This window comes from Talpa europaea, assembly GCF_964194135.1.
Source record: "Talpa europaea genome assembly, chromosome: 9".
NCBI classification, from domain to species: Eukaryota; Metazoa; Chordata; class Mammalia; order Eulipotyphla; family Talpidae; genus Talpa; species Talpa europaea.
The window spans coordinates 23,719,904-23,734,428 of NC_140076.1; the positions used below are offsets into that span (position 1 = coordinate 23,719,904).

The 14,525-nt window shown below is 43.8% G+C and overlaps 1 protein-coding gene across 1 annotated transcript in view; it reads left to right on the plus strand.

Moving 5' to 3' along the window:
• MACF1 (microtubule actin crosslinking factor 1) overlaps positions 1-14,525 on the plus strand; it is a gene marked incomplete at both ends in the record, with an annotated part of 211,499 nt that overhangs the window by 13,343 nt on the left and 183,631 nt on the right. Inside the window, one exon of the mRNA XM_084243390.1 lies at positions 7,997-8,058. Within this exon, the coding sequence (XP_084099516.1) occupies positions 7,997-8,058 (62 nt within the window). The remainder of the gene's footprint in view (positions 1-7,996; positions 8,059-14,525) is intronic.

Below are 14,525 nucleotides of genomic sequence, written 5' to 3' on the forward strand. Positions count from 1 at the left end.
TGTCTTTCTGCCTCTGCATGGTCCTCTGGGTCTGCCTGCTTTCTCTGCCTTCCTGATGGCTCTGCCCTTGTCATGCTCTTAGCTTTCTCCCTCTGTCTGTCGCAGCAGACCTCTGAGTAGCTCTTCTGCCTCTTAGTCTGTCTCTGCTGCAGATTGGCTAGCAGGCCAATGCTAGATTAACCTTCCCAAAGCACACTCTGGTCAGAAAATTTCAGTGGAATTGTTTTATTTACTGAATTAAGTACAGACTCCTCAGTCCAGCTTTCTGGAGTGATTTGACCTTAGTTCACTTTGTTAATCTTTCTCATTACATTGCTAATGTACACTATATCTAAGACACATCCTACGTACGTACATGTCTCAAATCATTGTTCATGCTTTTTCATTAGGTTGGAATTCCCTTGTCCCTTTTGAGCTACCAAAATCCTACTTGTCACCAAAGATTTAGTTCAACCATCATGCCTTCCATAAGCTCCTACCTCTCTGACAGAATTAGCCAGGTGTGTCTGTCAGGGTCATTTTGTGTAGCTTGTCTCTAGTGTGTAATTTGCTTGGTATTATTATTGATTATTTACATGTTGGTCTCAGGTATTTGATGTCAACTTCATGAGGTCATGGGACGTCTATTCTGACCCTCTATTTCCCTTCTCTGACAGTTCATTCAGGTGTCTCATTTTTAGATTTCCAGGTAGCTGCTGCTGCTTGTGTTCTTGAAGCACTTTTTGGTTGCCCTTAGGGAAACAGTAGAGGCTCTTCTCTCATTTGCTTTTTTTATTGATTCATATTGTATCGGGACCATGTTGTAGGGTATGTTGGATCAGAACACAGAACTTTGTGCCTCAAGTGTGAGCTTTCCTGTCGACCCTTGGCTCATTCTCAAATAGAAGAGAATTGTAAACAGATATATGAGTAGACAATGGTGGCCTGCAATAAGCACAGGAGAGAGATCCCCCTGAACTCTTATGCGGGAGGGAGGATTTGATAGTTAAATGCAGGAGAAGGAGAAGTCAGAGAAGGGCGGGGAGGTGGCGACTACATTTCATGGGGAGAACAAAAATGCCAAGGCAGGGAAGTGTGACATGATCCATTCAGGGGAAATTGTTTAGCAAGGTTAGGAGTTAGAGTTTCTATGAAAAGGTGGCAGGCAGGCTTCACATCATAATGGGTCTTAGATCCCAAGCAATTTTGAATGTTATCCTGAGTGAAGGAATTTGGCTTTAGTAGAGTTGGGTTCACATTCAACTTCATTACTTACCTTGTGATTTTAGGCAAGTTACATATCTTCTTTGGGTTTTATCTTTCCAGTAAAATAATACCTATCTTCCTTATGGGATTGTTGAGCATTGAAAACAATGTATGTAGGGTGTTTAGCATATAAGTAGGTATGTTGTAAATGTTAACTATTAGTATTATTAGGAGGATAAGGAGTCACTGAAGGATTTCAAGGTGGACAGTAACAAGACCAGTGTTGTCAGAAAGATTATAGCATTGAAAAGGATTGTGTTCTAGTTTGGGTCATGATGATAAAACCATAGATTGTGTGACTGAAACAACAGTTTATTTCTCACCATTCTGGAGGCTGGAAGTCCAAGATCTAGGCAGCTGCAGATTTGCTGTCCAGTGAGGACCCTGTGCGTGGCTCCCAGACAGCTAGCCGTGTTCTCACTGTGCCCACAGAGAGCTCTCTGCCTTCATAAGGGCTCCACCCCCCACTCACGAGGGCTCTACCATCATGGATAATCTCCCAGAGGCCTCATTTCCTAGTACACTATCATGTTGGGAGTTATGATCCCAACATAATTAATTTTGGGAGCACACAATCGGTCAGTCCGTAACAGATGGATCATATCAGGGAAACCTATTAAAGGCAGGAAGAAAAAGAAGAGTTCACTTTAGACAAATTGAGTTTCAGATGAGCATGAAATGCTTCGGAGGCAATTGGCCATATGAAGGTGTGTTTAAGATTATGGCCCAAGTGGAAGAGAAGGATATAGGATTTCTAGTGTATAGGTTACAGCTGAGATCAAGAGTGCAGATTAAATGGTTCTGAGAGAATGCAGAGATTGGCTTTTCTTAGCTTTAATTGGAAAAGCTATGGAGTTTTCTTCTTGTTATAGGGTAGGGAGAGGGGCAGCCCAAACCCCGCAAACCTGTCTATTCTAAATGGGTTTTGTCATTCGTCGTATCAACACAAAACATATGAGACTTTAATGGGAAGGAACTTTAATAAAACTAGGAAATAATACAGGTAAGGCAAAGAGTTTAGTTTCTAAATGAAGCACCCAAAGTTACCCATCCCCTCGTGGGTAAAAGTCCATCCATATGGGAATGGCCCAGAGCAAGGCCCCAAAGCCTGTCACAAATCTAAAGCATCTTTCAGTGGGGACCCACAGAAAAGGGTCAGAAATAACCAGACAAGCCCGGAAGGAAAAGAGTAAAATCAACATTAAGATAAAAGCTGCCATTGTCAACTCCCCATGGGTCTCACCCACATCTGTGTCACCCAGTCTACAACCAAAAGACAAGCGCAGTTTCTTTACATGTCTCTAGGCTCCATGTGCCTCCTCCAGGTCTTTTGGCTCTATCCTGTTTCTTTCCTCAGTCTCTTCTGTCCCTTCTCCTTTTCCTGCTCAGCTCCACCCTTTCTTGGGTGGGGCAGGGAACCTGGAACCTCCCCCTTTCCTGGGGACCACCCTGTTACATTCTCACAATGTACTTAATACAAAGTGTACATAATTTTACATGGTTCACAACAACCCCCCTTAGAACTTATCACACTGATGACAAAAAAGCTATGGAATAGTAAACATTTAAGGGATGAGCAGAAGACAAGATATAACAAGAGAAGGAGAAGGAAGAGAAAGGTAGAATGGAGTCTCAGAGTCAAGAGGGCTGGAAGGTTTAAAAGGTGATGGGATGGATGATTAGCAGCATCTTCTGGGTTGACAATTAGGTGACTGCGGGAGGGCAGTTTCAGTGAATTTGTGGGGCCCAAAGCCAGGTTGCATGGGGGAGTGGGTGGTGAGGTTACGGAAACTGTGAGTAATGTTGCCATTCTTGTTCAGGGAGCCCAAAAGGAGAAGTTAGAGATGTAGAAACTAAGGGGTAATTGTTGGGCTGAGGATCCCCAGGAGAAAAAAAGGTGGGATTCAGATTTTAGGTGGAAGGACTTGCCTGCGTTCTAAGAAGGACATAGCTGCCAATGAAACTGAAAGAAAATGAGGATAGGTATTGGTCACTCTGCGACCTGTAGAGGTGATTTTCATAAAGTAGGAATAAGTATTTAATCCTTCTAATTCACTAAACCCATGTAATTAATTGATACCTGCATATGTTAAATCTGAGCATTTCCCTGTGGGCTCTTGGGGTCTCTATTATCACTTCATAGCTTTTTATGGGGTTGAATTTATAAGATGCATCAAAAAGAATATCTCCTTTTCTTTGACTGTCTTCCTATCACGTGAGGGTACTTTTTGAAAAATTCTAACTCCGGGTGTAAAGATTTTTGCTGAGCCTGGAATTAAATGAAGGGTTTATGTGTAGGAGCTAAATCTAAAACTTTGAAAGTGAGAGGTGTTTGTAGCATTCTGAAGGGCGGTGTCATAAAGCTGCTCTTTGGCTTCCTTAATGAAGTTCCTTGCTGAAACGTTAAGATTTTAAACTCCAGGCAATGGAGCTAATCCTCTTATCCTGATATTTAAATCTGGTAAAAACATCTATGTCATTGATGGGTCTGCAACACAGCATTCTGAAAAAGGATCTTCCAGCTTCTGGCAAAGTTGTTCTTTCAAATCCTTTTCTGAGAAACTTGTGGCTCAGCCCTAAGCAGGCTAGTCGAAGGTCTTGCAAAAGACTTGTTATCATGTAGCCCTCAAAATAGATACTTGGAACTCCTCCTTCTAAATTAAAAGTTTGTGTTTTAAGTTTTGGAAGTATGACTGATATGAACTCATTGGATTTCTCTTGAGTATTATCCGCATGGAAGGGCATGGTTGGTGAACAGAATTACCAGTGAATAATAAAACTCGATCATGTTATTCACATGTTCAGGTCTAAAAGAAATGAGGCAGTGGACAAAAAAAATCAAGTGAATTCCACCTCTTTAAAATAGTGATTTGTTGTGCCTCTCTGGTGGTGCAAGGGGTTGAGCATGCACTATGAAGCAATCTGCAGCCTCTGCAGTTTGATTCCCGGCCTGGCCAAGGAGCAACCCACATGGCGAGGCAGACCCCTCCTGTCTCGCCCGCTGCTCCCCTCAGCAGTGTATTTCAGTCAGTCTGCCTGTTCTGCTCCCCACTCTGTCTCTGGTGAATCCTCTCACCCTCCGCATCTCTGGCCTGTACCCCAGCTCTTGTATTCATAAATAAATAATCTTTAAAAAAAAAATAGTGATTTGTTTACAAGGAAATTTGTTAACTTTTTTTTTCTCTCCTGTGTATTGTTTAACTTGTTAGAGCAAACATGTATCTTTTATAATAAAATAAATTCTAAGAAGAAGAGAAGACGTGTCTTCAGAGTGTAGATGTAAAACTAGAAACAGCCCATTCTCAATTATGAAGGTAATAAATACACTGCAGCGGGGTGGGTCAGCGGTTGGGGACAATGTGGTAGGCAGAGGTCCTGGGCAGCCTCAGTTTTGTTTGTTCATTCTATCTGCATGTCCTGGCACGTAGATGACTCTTACTGGAGTGTTGGGGGGGGGGGCGCATTTACATATTGGACTTAGGCCTGATTTCTTTAGCTTGTCTTCTAATCATATATTGGCCAATCAAGAAGGTTTTTGTTTTTGTTTTAAGTAGTCTTATGTGGAGTTTTAGCTGTTAGAAGCTGAGGGACATACAAAAAGGTAAGGCATGGTTGTTTTCCTTCATGAGTTAATGATCTCATTGGTGATGTAAGAATAAGCGTATTAAAGTTCAGAATGCTGTATAATTATATGAGTACCGATTGAATGTTCGCATTGTTAGTATCATAAAAACTTGGAGGACAAAGAGACTATTGAGGATGGAGTTCTCAGGAAAGGCTACCAGTGTAATTTTCTCAAACACATTTTCTTATTGAAAATCTTTTGGCGCTTCCCTTTCTCTTACTAGTTTCTTGGTAAAAGCTTTGAGCTCTTTAGCCTGTCATGAAAGGTCATGATTTGACCCATCCTGTTCAGTTGTAAGTCTCACCACCAAAGTCTTACCACATCTCTTTTAGCCATCTTAATTCTGTGCAGTTCTCGTCTCTTTGTCTGCAAGAATTTGCATCAGGTGACACTTCATGTAGAGACTTTGACCTTCTTGTCTCTTTCTGGCCAAGGTCTGCTCATATTTTAAGGTTCAGTTAGAATCACCCTTGGAAATTCACTAGCTTCCTATCTTTCCCTCCCTCACTTAGCGGGCTCACCCATATCTCTTGTGTCCTTCAGCACTCTGTGCTTACCTCAGCTGTAGCACATATCAAACTCCATCGAAATTGTCTCCCTTCTCTGCCAGACTGTCAGCTCCATAAAAGTAAGCACTGTCACATTGATATATCTGTTGCCAGAGTCAAGCACAGGCTGTTCCAAGCATCTGGGTTCCTTAATAAAGATGTATTCAAAGAATAAGTGAGTGACTGAACAAGCTGGGTTTTAAAGAGTAAATAGCATTTGAGAGGTAGAGAGGAAGAGAGTAGAATGGCATGAAGAGAAATAAATAGTATGAGCAAAGTGTCAGTGATTCCGATGAGACAGCAGTTGCAAGCTGGTTCTGATTCAGACTGCAGGTGACACAAACACAGAAAGGATGAATAAGATGTTGGATAACAGGATGAACAGACCAAATGTGTCATAATGACAGTGGACAAATCTAATAAAATCCTGGTTTCAAATGTTAGCAGGACCCTATTAAGTGAAAGGTAGATTACACTTGAAAAAATGTAAGCAGTTCCAAATGAGAGACAATTTGTGACATTTAGAGGCAAGCAGATTATGACATTTTATGGAACTATTAAAATGGTATGTGTTGTCTTTTGAGGTGGTGAATTCTGTTTTAAGCATCTAAGAATGTTGTACATGGAGGCAAGATGTATTTATTTATACAAGAACCAGGGTAAGGCCAGATGTGCGGGAGGGTGAGAGAATTCACCAGAGACAGAGTGGGGAACAGAACAGGCAGATTGACTGCAATACACTGCTGAGGGGAGCAGTGGGCAAGACAGGAGAGATCTGCCATGCCACGTGGGACCCTCGCCGGCGGCTGGGATAGAACCAGTGCTGCAGAGGCTACGGTCAGCTTCACAGCGCTGCACTCAACTGCCTGCGCCACCAGGGGAGGCCCCATGAAGGCAGGATTTAGATAGACCTTTCAACCCTTAGCATAGGATTCATTGTTGTTGAACAGATTGGCGTATAAGCAGACTTAGAGAATTACACTGATAATTTAGAGGGTGCTTGTTAATTTGTGGTCTGAATAGGAAGAGACCATTCCTTGCAAAGCAGGAAAGGGTTCAAGGCTAAAAAGGAAGTGAATGTAAGACCAAAGGCAGAGATGAGGAAGTACTTCTTGAATGGCTACAAATTCAGAAAAGTAAATAAAGTGCATTCAGGTAAAGGTGAAGAGGAGGCAAGTGTTGGCATCACTTAGAATGGTATCTGTGCGTCTTTTACTTGGCAGTCAGTCAGGAGGGAATAACTGGGCAGTGGGGAGAAAAGCCTTAAGTGAAATTTGTGTGAATTACCAATAAACCAGATTTATATACTCTGCCATGTTCTTCTGAACGTTCTCTGACTAGGAGGAGAAATGACAGAGCCAAGCAGTGGTGTGCAGTTCAGGCTTGGAGAGCGTCGTAGTGAATTTAGTAGTGGGAAGTTGTGCAAGTGGGATTGGCTATTCGTGACGGCAGCTGTGAACTGCTTGACCATGTTGTTTAACACAGGTGGGGTAATCCCAGGTGTTCCTAATACACCGGGTAAAATGAGAGTGGGGTGACTGAAGGTTGAGGATGGTAGGAGGCACGAGAGATTGCTGATGATGACTGTTAAAAATGCGTGTGTTTCACAAGGAACCAGAGTCGGGAGATGAAGTGTGCTGTCTGGACGTGAGTTGGAGATGAAGAGCTGTGCAGGCTCAGAGGCATTGTCACTGTATATGTAGAAGGAGTTTGGAGAGGATGCCAGGGCATATGTGTGAAGATAGTAAATGTGAACCAAGTTGTCAGGGGAGGTTACAGTTGATTTGCTGTGTTGGGGCTGGGGGCAGCAGGGAACTAGTGACAGTGAGGATTAGTTGACCAAGATGGTAAGGCTTCAAATAAATAGAAGAGTAGCCGGGAAGGTGGATCAATGGCTTGGAAGTGGCTCTGGGGAACTGGCAACTGTGTGAGAAAGTGAGTCCTTTGTGGAATCCCGCCCCTGTGGAGCATCACTGCCTTGTATGGCGCATCTGAGGGTCCTGTTTCTGTCAATGAGAGAGGAGCATGGTTGAGAATGAAGGGGAGTTTGCCTACAGAGAAATGGGGGCTCTGGGAGATTTCAGGGAAGAAAGGGAGGGGGGAGATATGCAGTGGGTGGCTGGCAGCTTTGAGAATGTGGTTGACTGGTAATGGCAGGAGGAGATTGGAGGGATATTGGAGGGAGGGAGCAGAACACTGACCCGGCAGATTTGTCTGAAGAGTGAGTTTTCACCACTGCATTGGGAGTAACCCAGGTGCCAGGTCACGCTACTCTGCTGGCAATGGCCTCCTCACAGCTATGGACTTCTGGAGTTTGCTGTGGGGGAAGCAAGGAATCACTCTGCGCCCCAGAGAATAATGATGTGAAGGAGACATGGCCCCATTGAGGCATGTGATTCTAATTTGTGAAGTGACAACATGGTCAGGACGGAAGAGGAGGTCCAGGCAGGACCTCTGCTCAACAACCCACACAGTTCTGTAGAAACTCCCCAGTGGAGGGTCTGGAGTGTGGACAAGGTGGGGTACGGGAACTTGGTGCCGGGTAACACTAAGCCAGCGCCTCCTCTCTCCTTTACAGATGAACGGGACCGCGTGCAGAAGAAGACGTTCACCAAGTGGGTCAACAAGCACCTGATGAAGGTAGGACTCCTTTCTGCACAGAGGCCGCTCTCACTGCGTCTCTCGGTCCCTCTCTCAGATTGTTTACCATGCGCTCAAGTCTGTGGAAGATGCACATGTGACTTTTTAAAAAATATAATATGGTCATAACAGTGTGGAAAGTTTTACCAGTTAGTTTCTTGGCAAAGCCAGTAACACCATTCTCAGGAGGCTGAGGTTAAGGGTATCGGGGGTGATTCGCAGGGATGTAAGAACACTTTTCTTTTAGCTTTACATCTTGTTTTATAAGCCCCTTTCTTTTTTTTATTTAAATTTTATTTTTATATTCCCCATACAATTACAACCCCCTTATTTTGACCCCATTCCCTCCTTTCCCCACCCCTCAGCCCCCCATAAGTGTCTCTGATTCATAGTTGTTTGTTGATTTTGATATTTTCTTTCTTATAGTTATTCTTTTTCCTGGTCCCTTATTTAAGTTTTCTAGATTCCTGCTATGAGTGAGACCATCCGGTATTTTTCTTTTTCTTTCTGGCTTATTTTGCTGAGCATGATCCCTCCAGCGCCATCCATGTTGCTGCAAATTGCATGTGTTTATCTTTTTTGAATGCTGAGTAATATTCCATGGTGTATATGTACCACATCTTCTTGATCCAGTCATCTATTTTTGGGCATTTGGGTTGTTTCCAAAGCTTAGCTATTGTAAATAGTGCTGCTATAAACATAGGGGTGCAGGTGCTCTTTGGAATGGATGTTTCTGTGTCCTTTGGGTAAATACCTAGGAGTGGAGTTGCTGGATCATATGGAAGCTCTATGTTTAGTAGGTCCAGAAATCTCCACACAGTTCTCCACAGTGGTTGGACCAGTTTGCACTCCCACCAGCAGTGCCGGAGAGTTCCTTTTTCTTCACAACCTCACCAACATTTGTTGTTGCTAGTTTTTTTAATATGTGCCATTCTCACTGGTGTAAGATGGTATCTCATGGTAGTTTTGATTTGCATTTCCCTGATTACAAGTGATGTTGAACATTTTTTCATATGCCTGTTGGCCATTTGCATTTCCTCTTCAGAGAAGTTTCTTTTTAGCTCTTCTGCCCATTTTTTGACTGGATTATTTTCTTTGTTTTTGTTGAATCTCATCAGCTCTTCGTAGATTTTTGTGATCAGTCCTTTATCATTAGTGCTGTGTGCAAAAATGTTCTGCCAGTCAGTGGGGTTTCTCTTTGTTTTTGTTATTGTCTCTTGTGTTGTGCAGAAGCTCTTTAATTTGATGTAGTCCCAGCTGTTTCAATTTGCCTTCATTATCACTGCTTTGGGTGATGTGTCTGTAAAGATGTCTTTGATGTGCATATCATGTAGTGTTTTGCCTATATTTCCTTCTATGTATTTTATGGTTTCAGGTCTTATGTCTAGTTCTTTAATCCATTTTGAGTTGATTTTTGTGTATGGTGTGAGGTGGTGGTCAAGCTTCATTCTTTTGCATGTAGTGACCCAGTTTTCCCAGCATCATTTATTGAACAAACTTTCTTTGCTCCAATGCATATTCTTTGCTCCTTTGTCAAAGATTAGTTGACCATAAATCTGTGGGTTTATTTCTGGATTTTCTATTCGATTCCATTGGTCTGTGTGTCTGTTCTTGTTCCAATACCATGCAGTTTTGATGATTATGGCTTTGTAGTATAGTTTGAAGTCTGGGAGTGTGATGCCTCCATTCCCTTCTTTTTTTTTTCAGGAGAGTATAAACCCCTTTCTTTAAATTTGTTTACTAGGTAAGGATGGGGCAAAGGAAATTTTTTTCCTCTTTTAAAAGTACAAATATTAACTGTTCAGATTAGTGCATGTGTGTGTGTCTATGCACATATATAAGCACCAGGTAGTCTAAGTTACAGAATGCTTCTGGAATCACTAGGCTTGGGGGAGGGGTATTATTATTCTTAAATGGAGGAGAAAGCAAGGCAGGGTGTGTTGAAGCCCCACCCAGGGATGAGTGGTATGGTGAGTGTGATAGTCAAGATTTCAAATCAAAGTTTTTGAGTTTCTGAGAATCACTGCTCTGGGTGCTGTCACCAGTGACCGCTTAATTGCCACACAATAGCTTAGTTTTTACCTTTCTCTTATTTGATGTCTCCATAGCCTGTGAAACTGTTGGCTAATTACCCCTTGAGCCCCTCTCTTACAATGGCTTCCATGACACTGCTCTTTCCTGAATCTCATCTACCCTCTGTGAGTCCTTTTCCTTCCTCTCCCACTGGCTTTTCTTCCTCTGTCTCCCTCTTCCAGGTCACTGGTCCCCAGGGTTGTAGCCTTGGCCTTTTTCTTGTTTTGTTTTTTGTTCTTCTTTGGCAGTCTCATCTGTTCTAGCCTTAGGGATGGTTTGGATGCAAAAGATCTCAGGTGGAAAAGAGTACAGGTGATCTTGGTGTGTCATGTCTAGATGCCGCTGGGCTCTATGACTTGTGTTTTTTTTTTTTTTAATTTTTTTAATTTATTTTTTTTTTATTTATTTATGCAAGCACTGGGTACAGTCAGAAGGGCAGGAGGGTGAGAGAATTCACCAGAGCCAGAGCTGGGAGCAGAGCAGGCAGAAGGACCAAAGTACACTGCTGAGGGGAGCAGCGGGCGGCAGGAGAGGTCTGCGCGCCATGTGGGACCCTCCTCCTGTGGCTGGGGAGTAGCCGGGGATCGAACCGGCGCTGCAGAGGCTGCGGGCAGCTTCGCAACCCAGCGCTCAACCACTGCGCCACCAGGGAGGCCCCGCTGGGCTCTATGAAAACCAGATATTTTTGGGCAACTACTCTCTCATATTCCTTCATTTTTTCTTCTTTCTGCATGTCTCATATATTTATTTCCCCCATTGTTTGTGTGTGAGCTTTGATGCTGGCCCTCAGTGTGTGGTAAACGCCCATCTGAAGACACACCACAAAAACTCTTATTGCCTGGCTGGCTTTTCTTTTCTTCCAAGGGTCAGTAAGCTATGGCCAAGGTGTTGGTTCCATTAATTAAACATGGCTTATTAACACCACTTGGTTTGGGGGTGCTGCATGTGAGGGCAGTTTTCAAACTGTAAGATGAGGGTCATAAAGAAAGTCCATCCAACTTATGGATAGCTTTACCTGCTCAAAGATCTGCATATTCCTTTGCCACGCTCACCTGGGTGTTACTCAGACAAAAGTTGTACACACAACCCAAATTGCTCTATATTTTCACTCATGTCCCTACTTGTTCGAGTTTGGAACCTGGAATCATTCTATCTCCAGCCTTGACCTTCTCCTCTCCTGTGTCACCAACTCCAACCAGTCACTTCCAGTTGAGGAAAATGCTTGCTGATGTGGTCCACGGCCTCTTCAGCTCTTGCCTTGACCACCATAATAGTTTGCTAATAACAGTGACAATGATAATAGTAGTATTAGTTTATTGAGTGCTTCCTGTCAATCAGGCATTTGTATTAAATCCTTTACATAAATTATCTTATTTAATCCTTCCTTCACCTTGTACTATAGGTTCTATCAATACTCCCATTTTAACCATGAGGGACATGCTGTTTAGGTGAGTTAAGAAACTTGTTCAGGGTTACAAGAGGGAAGCCTGCGAGTTCAGGGAACCTGTCATGTAGAACCTGTGCTCTTACCGGTGCAGTACTGGCCCTGGTTTTGCCAGCATTGCTAGGTACATAGACCCAAGTTCCGCCTAGACCTGGATCTCTTGCTGCGCTGTGTGTCCCCTGCTGTTTAGTGGCTGTCTCTTTGCTTGTGCTGCTCCCTCATGTGAGGTATATTCCCTCCTCCATTCTGCCTGGATAACACCAACTTAGCAGCTCCTCCATAAATATTTTCATGACTCTCCCATTTGGAATCACACACCCTATTCTTTGTACCCTCACTATGTTCCTTATGAGCACCTATAGCATTTATATGTCTTCTGTCTTTCTTCCAGGTTATTACTTAAAGGCAGATATTGTGTCTTTTGTTTTGTTTTGTGGTTTTTTTTTTTTTTTTTTTTTTTGTGGGACCCTCGCCGGCGGCCCGGGAACAAACTGGCACTGCAGAGGCTGCGGCAACCTCACTGCCCAGCGCTCAACCACCGTGCCACCAGGGGAGGCCCTGTTGTTTTGTTTTTTAAGCACAGAAAGGAAGAGAGAGCAACAGGGAGGGAAAAGAATTCTAATTCCTTGCTGTGTTGTCTCTAGTTTGATGACATATAGCCCTATAAGGATGCCCTTTACAACCTGGTCCCAACTGTCCAACTTCATTTCTGAGCATTTTTCCTGGTGTAGCCTGTGCTGTCACCAGATAAGCCAAATCACTGCCCCCTAAACACTTCTATTTTTGCACCTCTTTGCTTTTTCATTTCTCTCTCCCTGAAAGGCCTATTCCAGCCTCATCTCCCTCACTACCATCCAGTTTCCCTTCAAAGGCCAGCTCCAGCATCACCTTCCCAAGACTCTGATTTCCATCCCCCACAATGAATTAATAGCAATTCCATCTCGATTCCACACCACTGTAAAGAGCTGTCTTGTGCTCAAGCACCGGTCTCCCCTGTCAGCGTGCTGGTGGCAGCCTAAGCTGCCTTGTGCTGCTCTTCTCACTAAGTGCTGCACCAGGAACATGAGAAGTGTCTAGTAACTATGTGTTGCCTCGAGAAAATAATACCTTTGGGGCCTCCTTGGTGGCGCAGGTGGTTGAGCACCACACTATGGAGCTGTCCACAGCCTCTGCAGCATGGGTTCGATCCCAGCCAGCCAGCGAGAATCCCACATGGCGCAGCAGACCTCTCCTGTCTCGCCTGCTGCTCCCCTCAGCAGTGTATTTCGTCAGTTTGCCTGTTCTGTTCCCCACTCTGTGGTGAATCCTCTCACCTTCCCACGCATCTGGCCTGTACCCCAGTTCTTGTATAAAAATAAATAAATCTTTAAAAAAAAATAAAACTTTAATCATGCTTTATAGCTTACAAAGCTGTACCCTTGTCTGACTTTATCCTTACAGTAACCCTGAAGGAGGTAAGGGAATCTCATCTGCTCAGTTTTCACAACTAAGGAAAGTGAGAGTCACTTTTCCAGGACATACAGTTAGTGAAGGATGGAGCTAAGGATCAACCATGCAACTTTTGGCCAAAACTTTTTCTTTCTACAAATATGTCCCCAACTTACTCTGCTTTCATACTTCATTGCTAACAGTTGAACAAACTGAATTTATACTGCCTCCAGCTCGTCTCCCTAACCTCGGTAGTTGAATACAAATACCTTGACTCCCTGTTCTTCACTTGTAGCTGATGTTGCCTGTTGGGCCTCTGCCTCAGTGCTGTGTGATGACAGGAGGCCTGGGGAGGGAGAAACTAGATGAACACATCAGAGCATTGTTAACAGTTGGAGGCCAGCCAGAGCCTGAAGTCCCTGGCTATTTTTCTTGTCTCAGGCCCTCCCATAACCTGTGATTCTAATGCATTTTCCTCATCTTGGGATAGTTTGAAGAGAGATTCACTGCTAATCATAATTATTGATCCATGTTGAAATTCTTTAAACTTTGGGCTGAGAATTAGGGATTAAGATTTGTGTTTACAATTCAGGCAGGCATCCTTTGCTTTGTTCTCCAAGTACCCAGATTAATGTTGCTAATAGCTAGTAGACGGATGTGATCAAAGCAACCACGCCTCTCAAGTTCTAGATCTCCATGTCCTAGGAGCTCTTGGATTCCCAAATAACTCTTTGAGAATCATTTTCTTCTGAGATAAGCAAAGGAATTCCTCCTTTTTTTTAAAATTTTTTTTTATAGAGGTATGTTTTATTTATTTGTTTGTTTGTTTGTTTGTTTTGTTTATACATGCACTGGGTACAGTCAGAAGTGCGGGAGGGTGAGAGAATTCACCAGAGCCAGAGCGGGGAGCAGAGCAGGCAGAAGGACTGAAGTACACTGCTGAGGGGAGCAACAGGCGGCAGGAGAGGTCTGCGCGCCATGTGGGACCCTCCTCCGGTGGCCGGGGAACAGCCGGGGATCGATCCGGCGCTGCAGAGGCTGCGTGCAGCTTCGCAACCCAGCGCTCAACCGCTGCGCCACCGGGGAGGCCCTCCTCCTTTTTTTTTTAAAGATTTTATTTATTTATTTATACAAGAACTAGGGTACAGGCCAGATGGGCAGAAGGGTGAGAGGATTCACCAGAGACAGAGCGGGGAACAGAACAGGCAGACTGACGACATACACTGCTGAGGGGAGCAGCGGGTGCGACAGGAGAGGTCTGCTCACCATGTGGGCTGCTCCGAGGCTGGACTGCACTGTAGAGGCCGTGGACAGCTTCACAGCGCACTGTGCTCAACAGCCTGTGCCACTAGGGGAGGCCCTAATTCCTCTTTGCTAGTTGAAAATACTTTTGACCCAGTCTTAAAACATTTTTGTTGAGGATGTAAGCATCTGAAATGTATCAGTCACTTCATTTAGAATGGAAATCCACTGACACAAGAGTTGTTCTTATATCCCAGAATCAGCAAAAAGAAAAATTTAG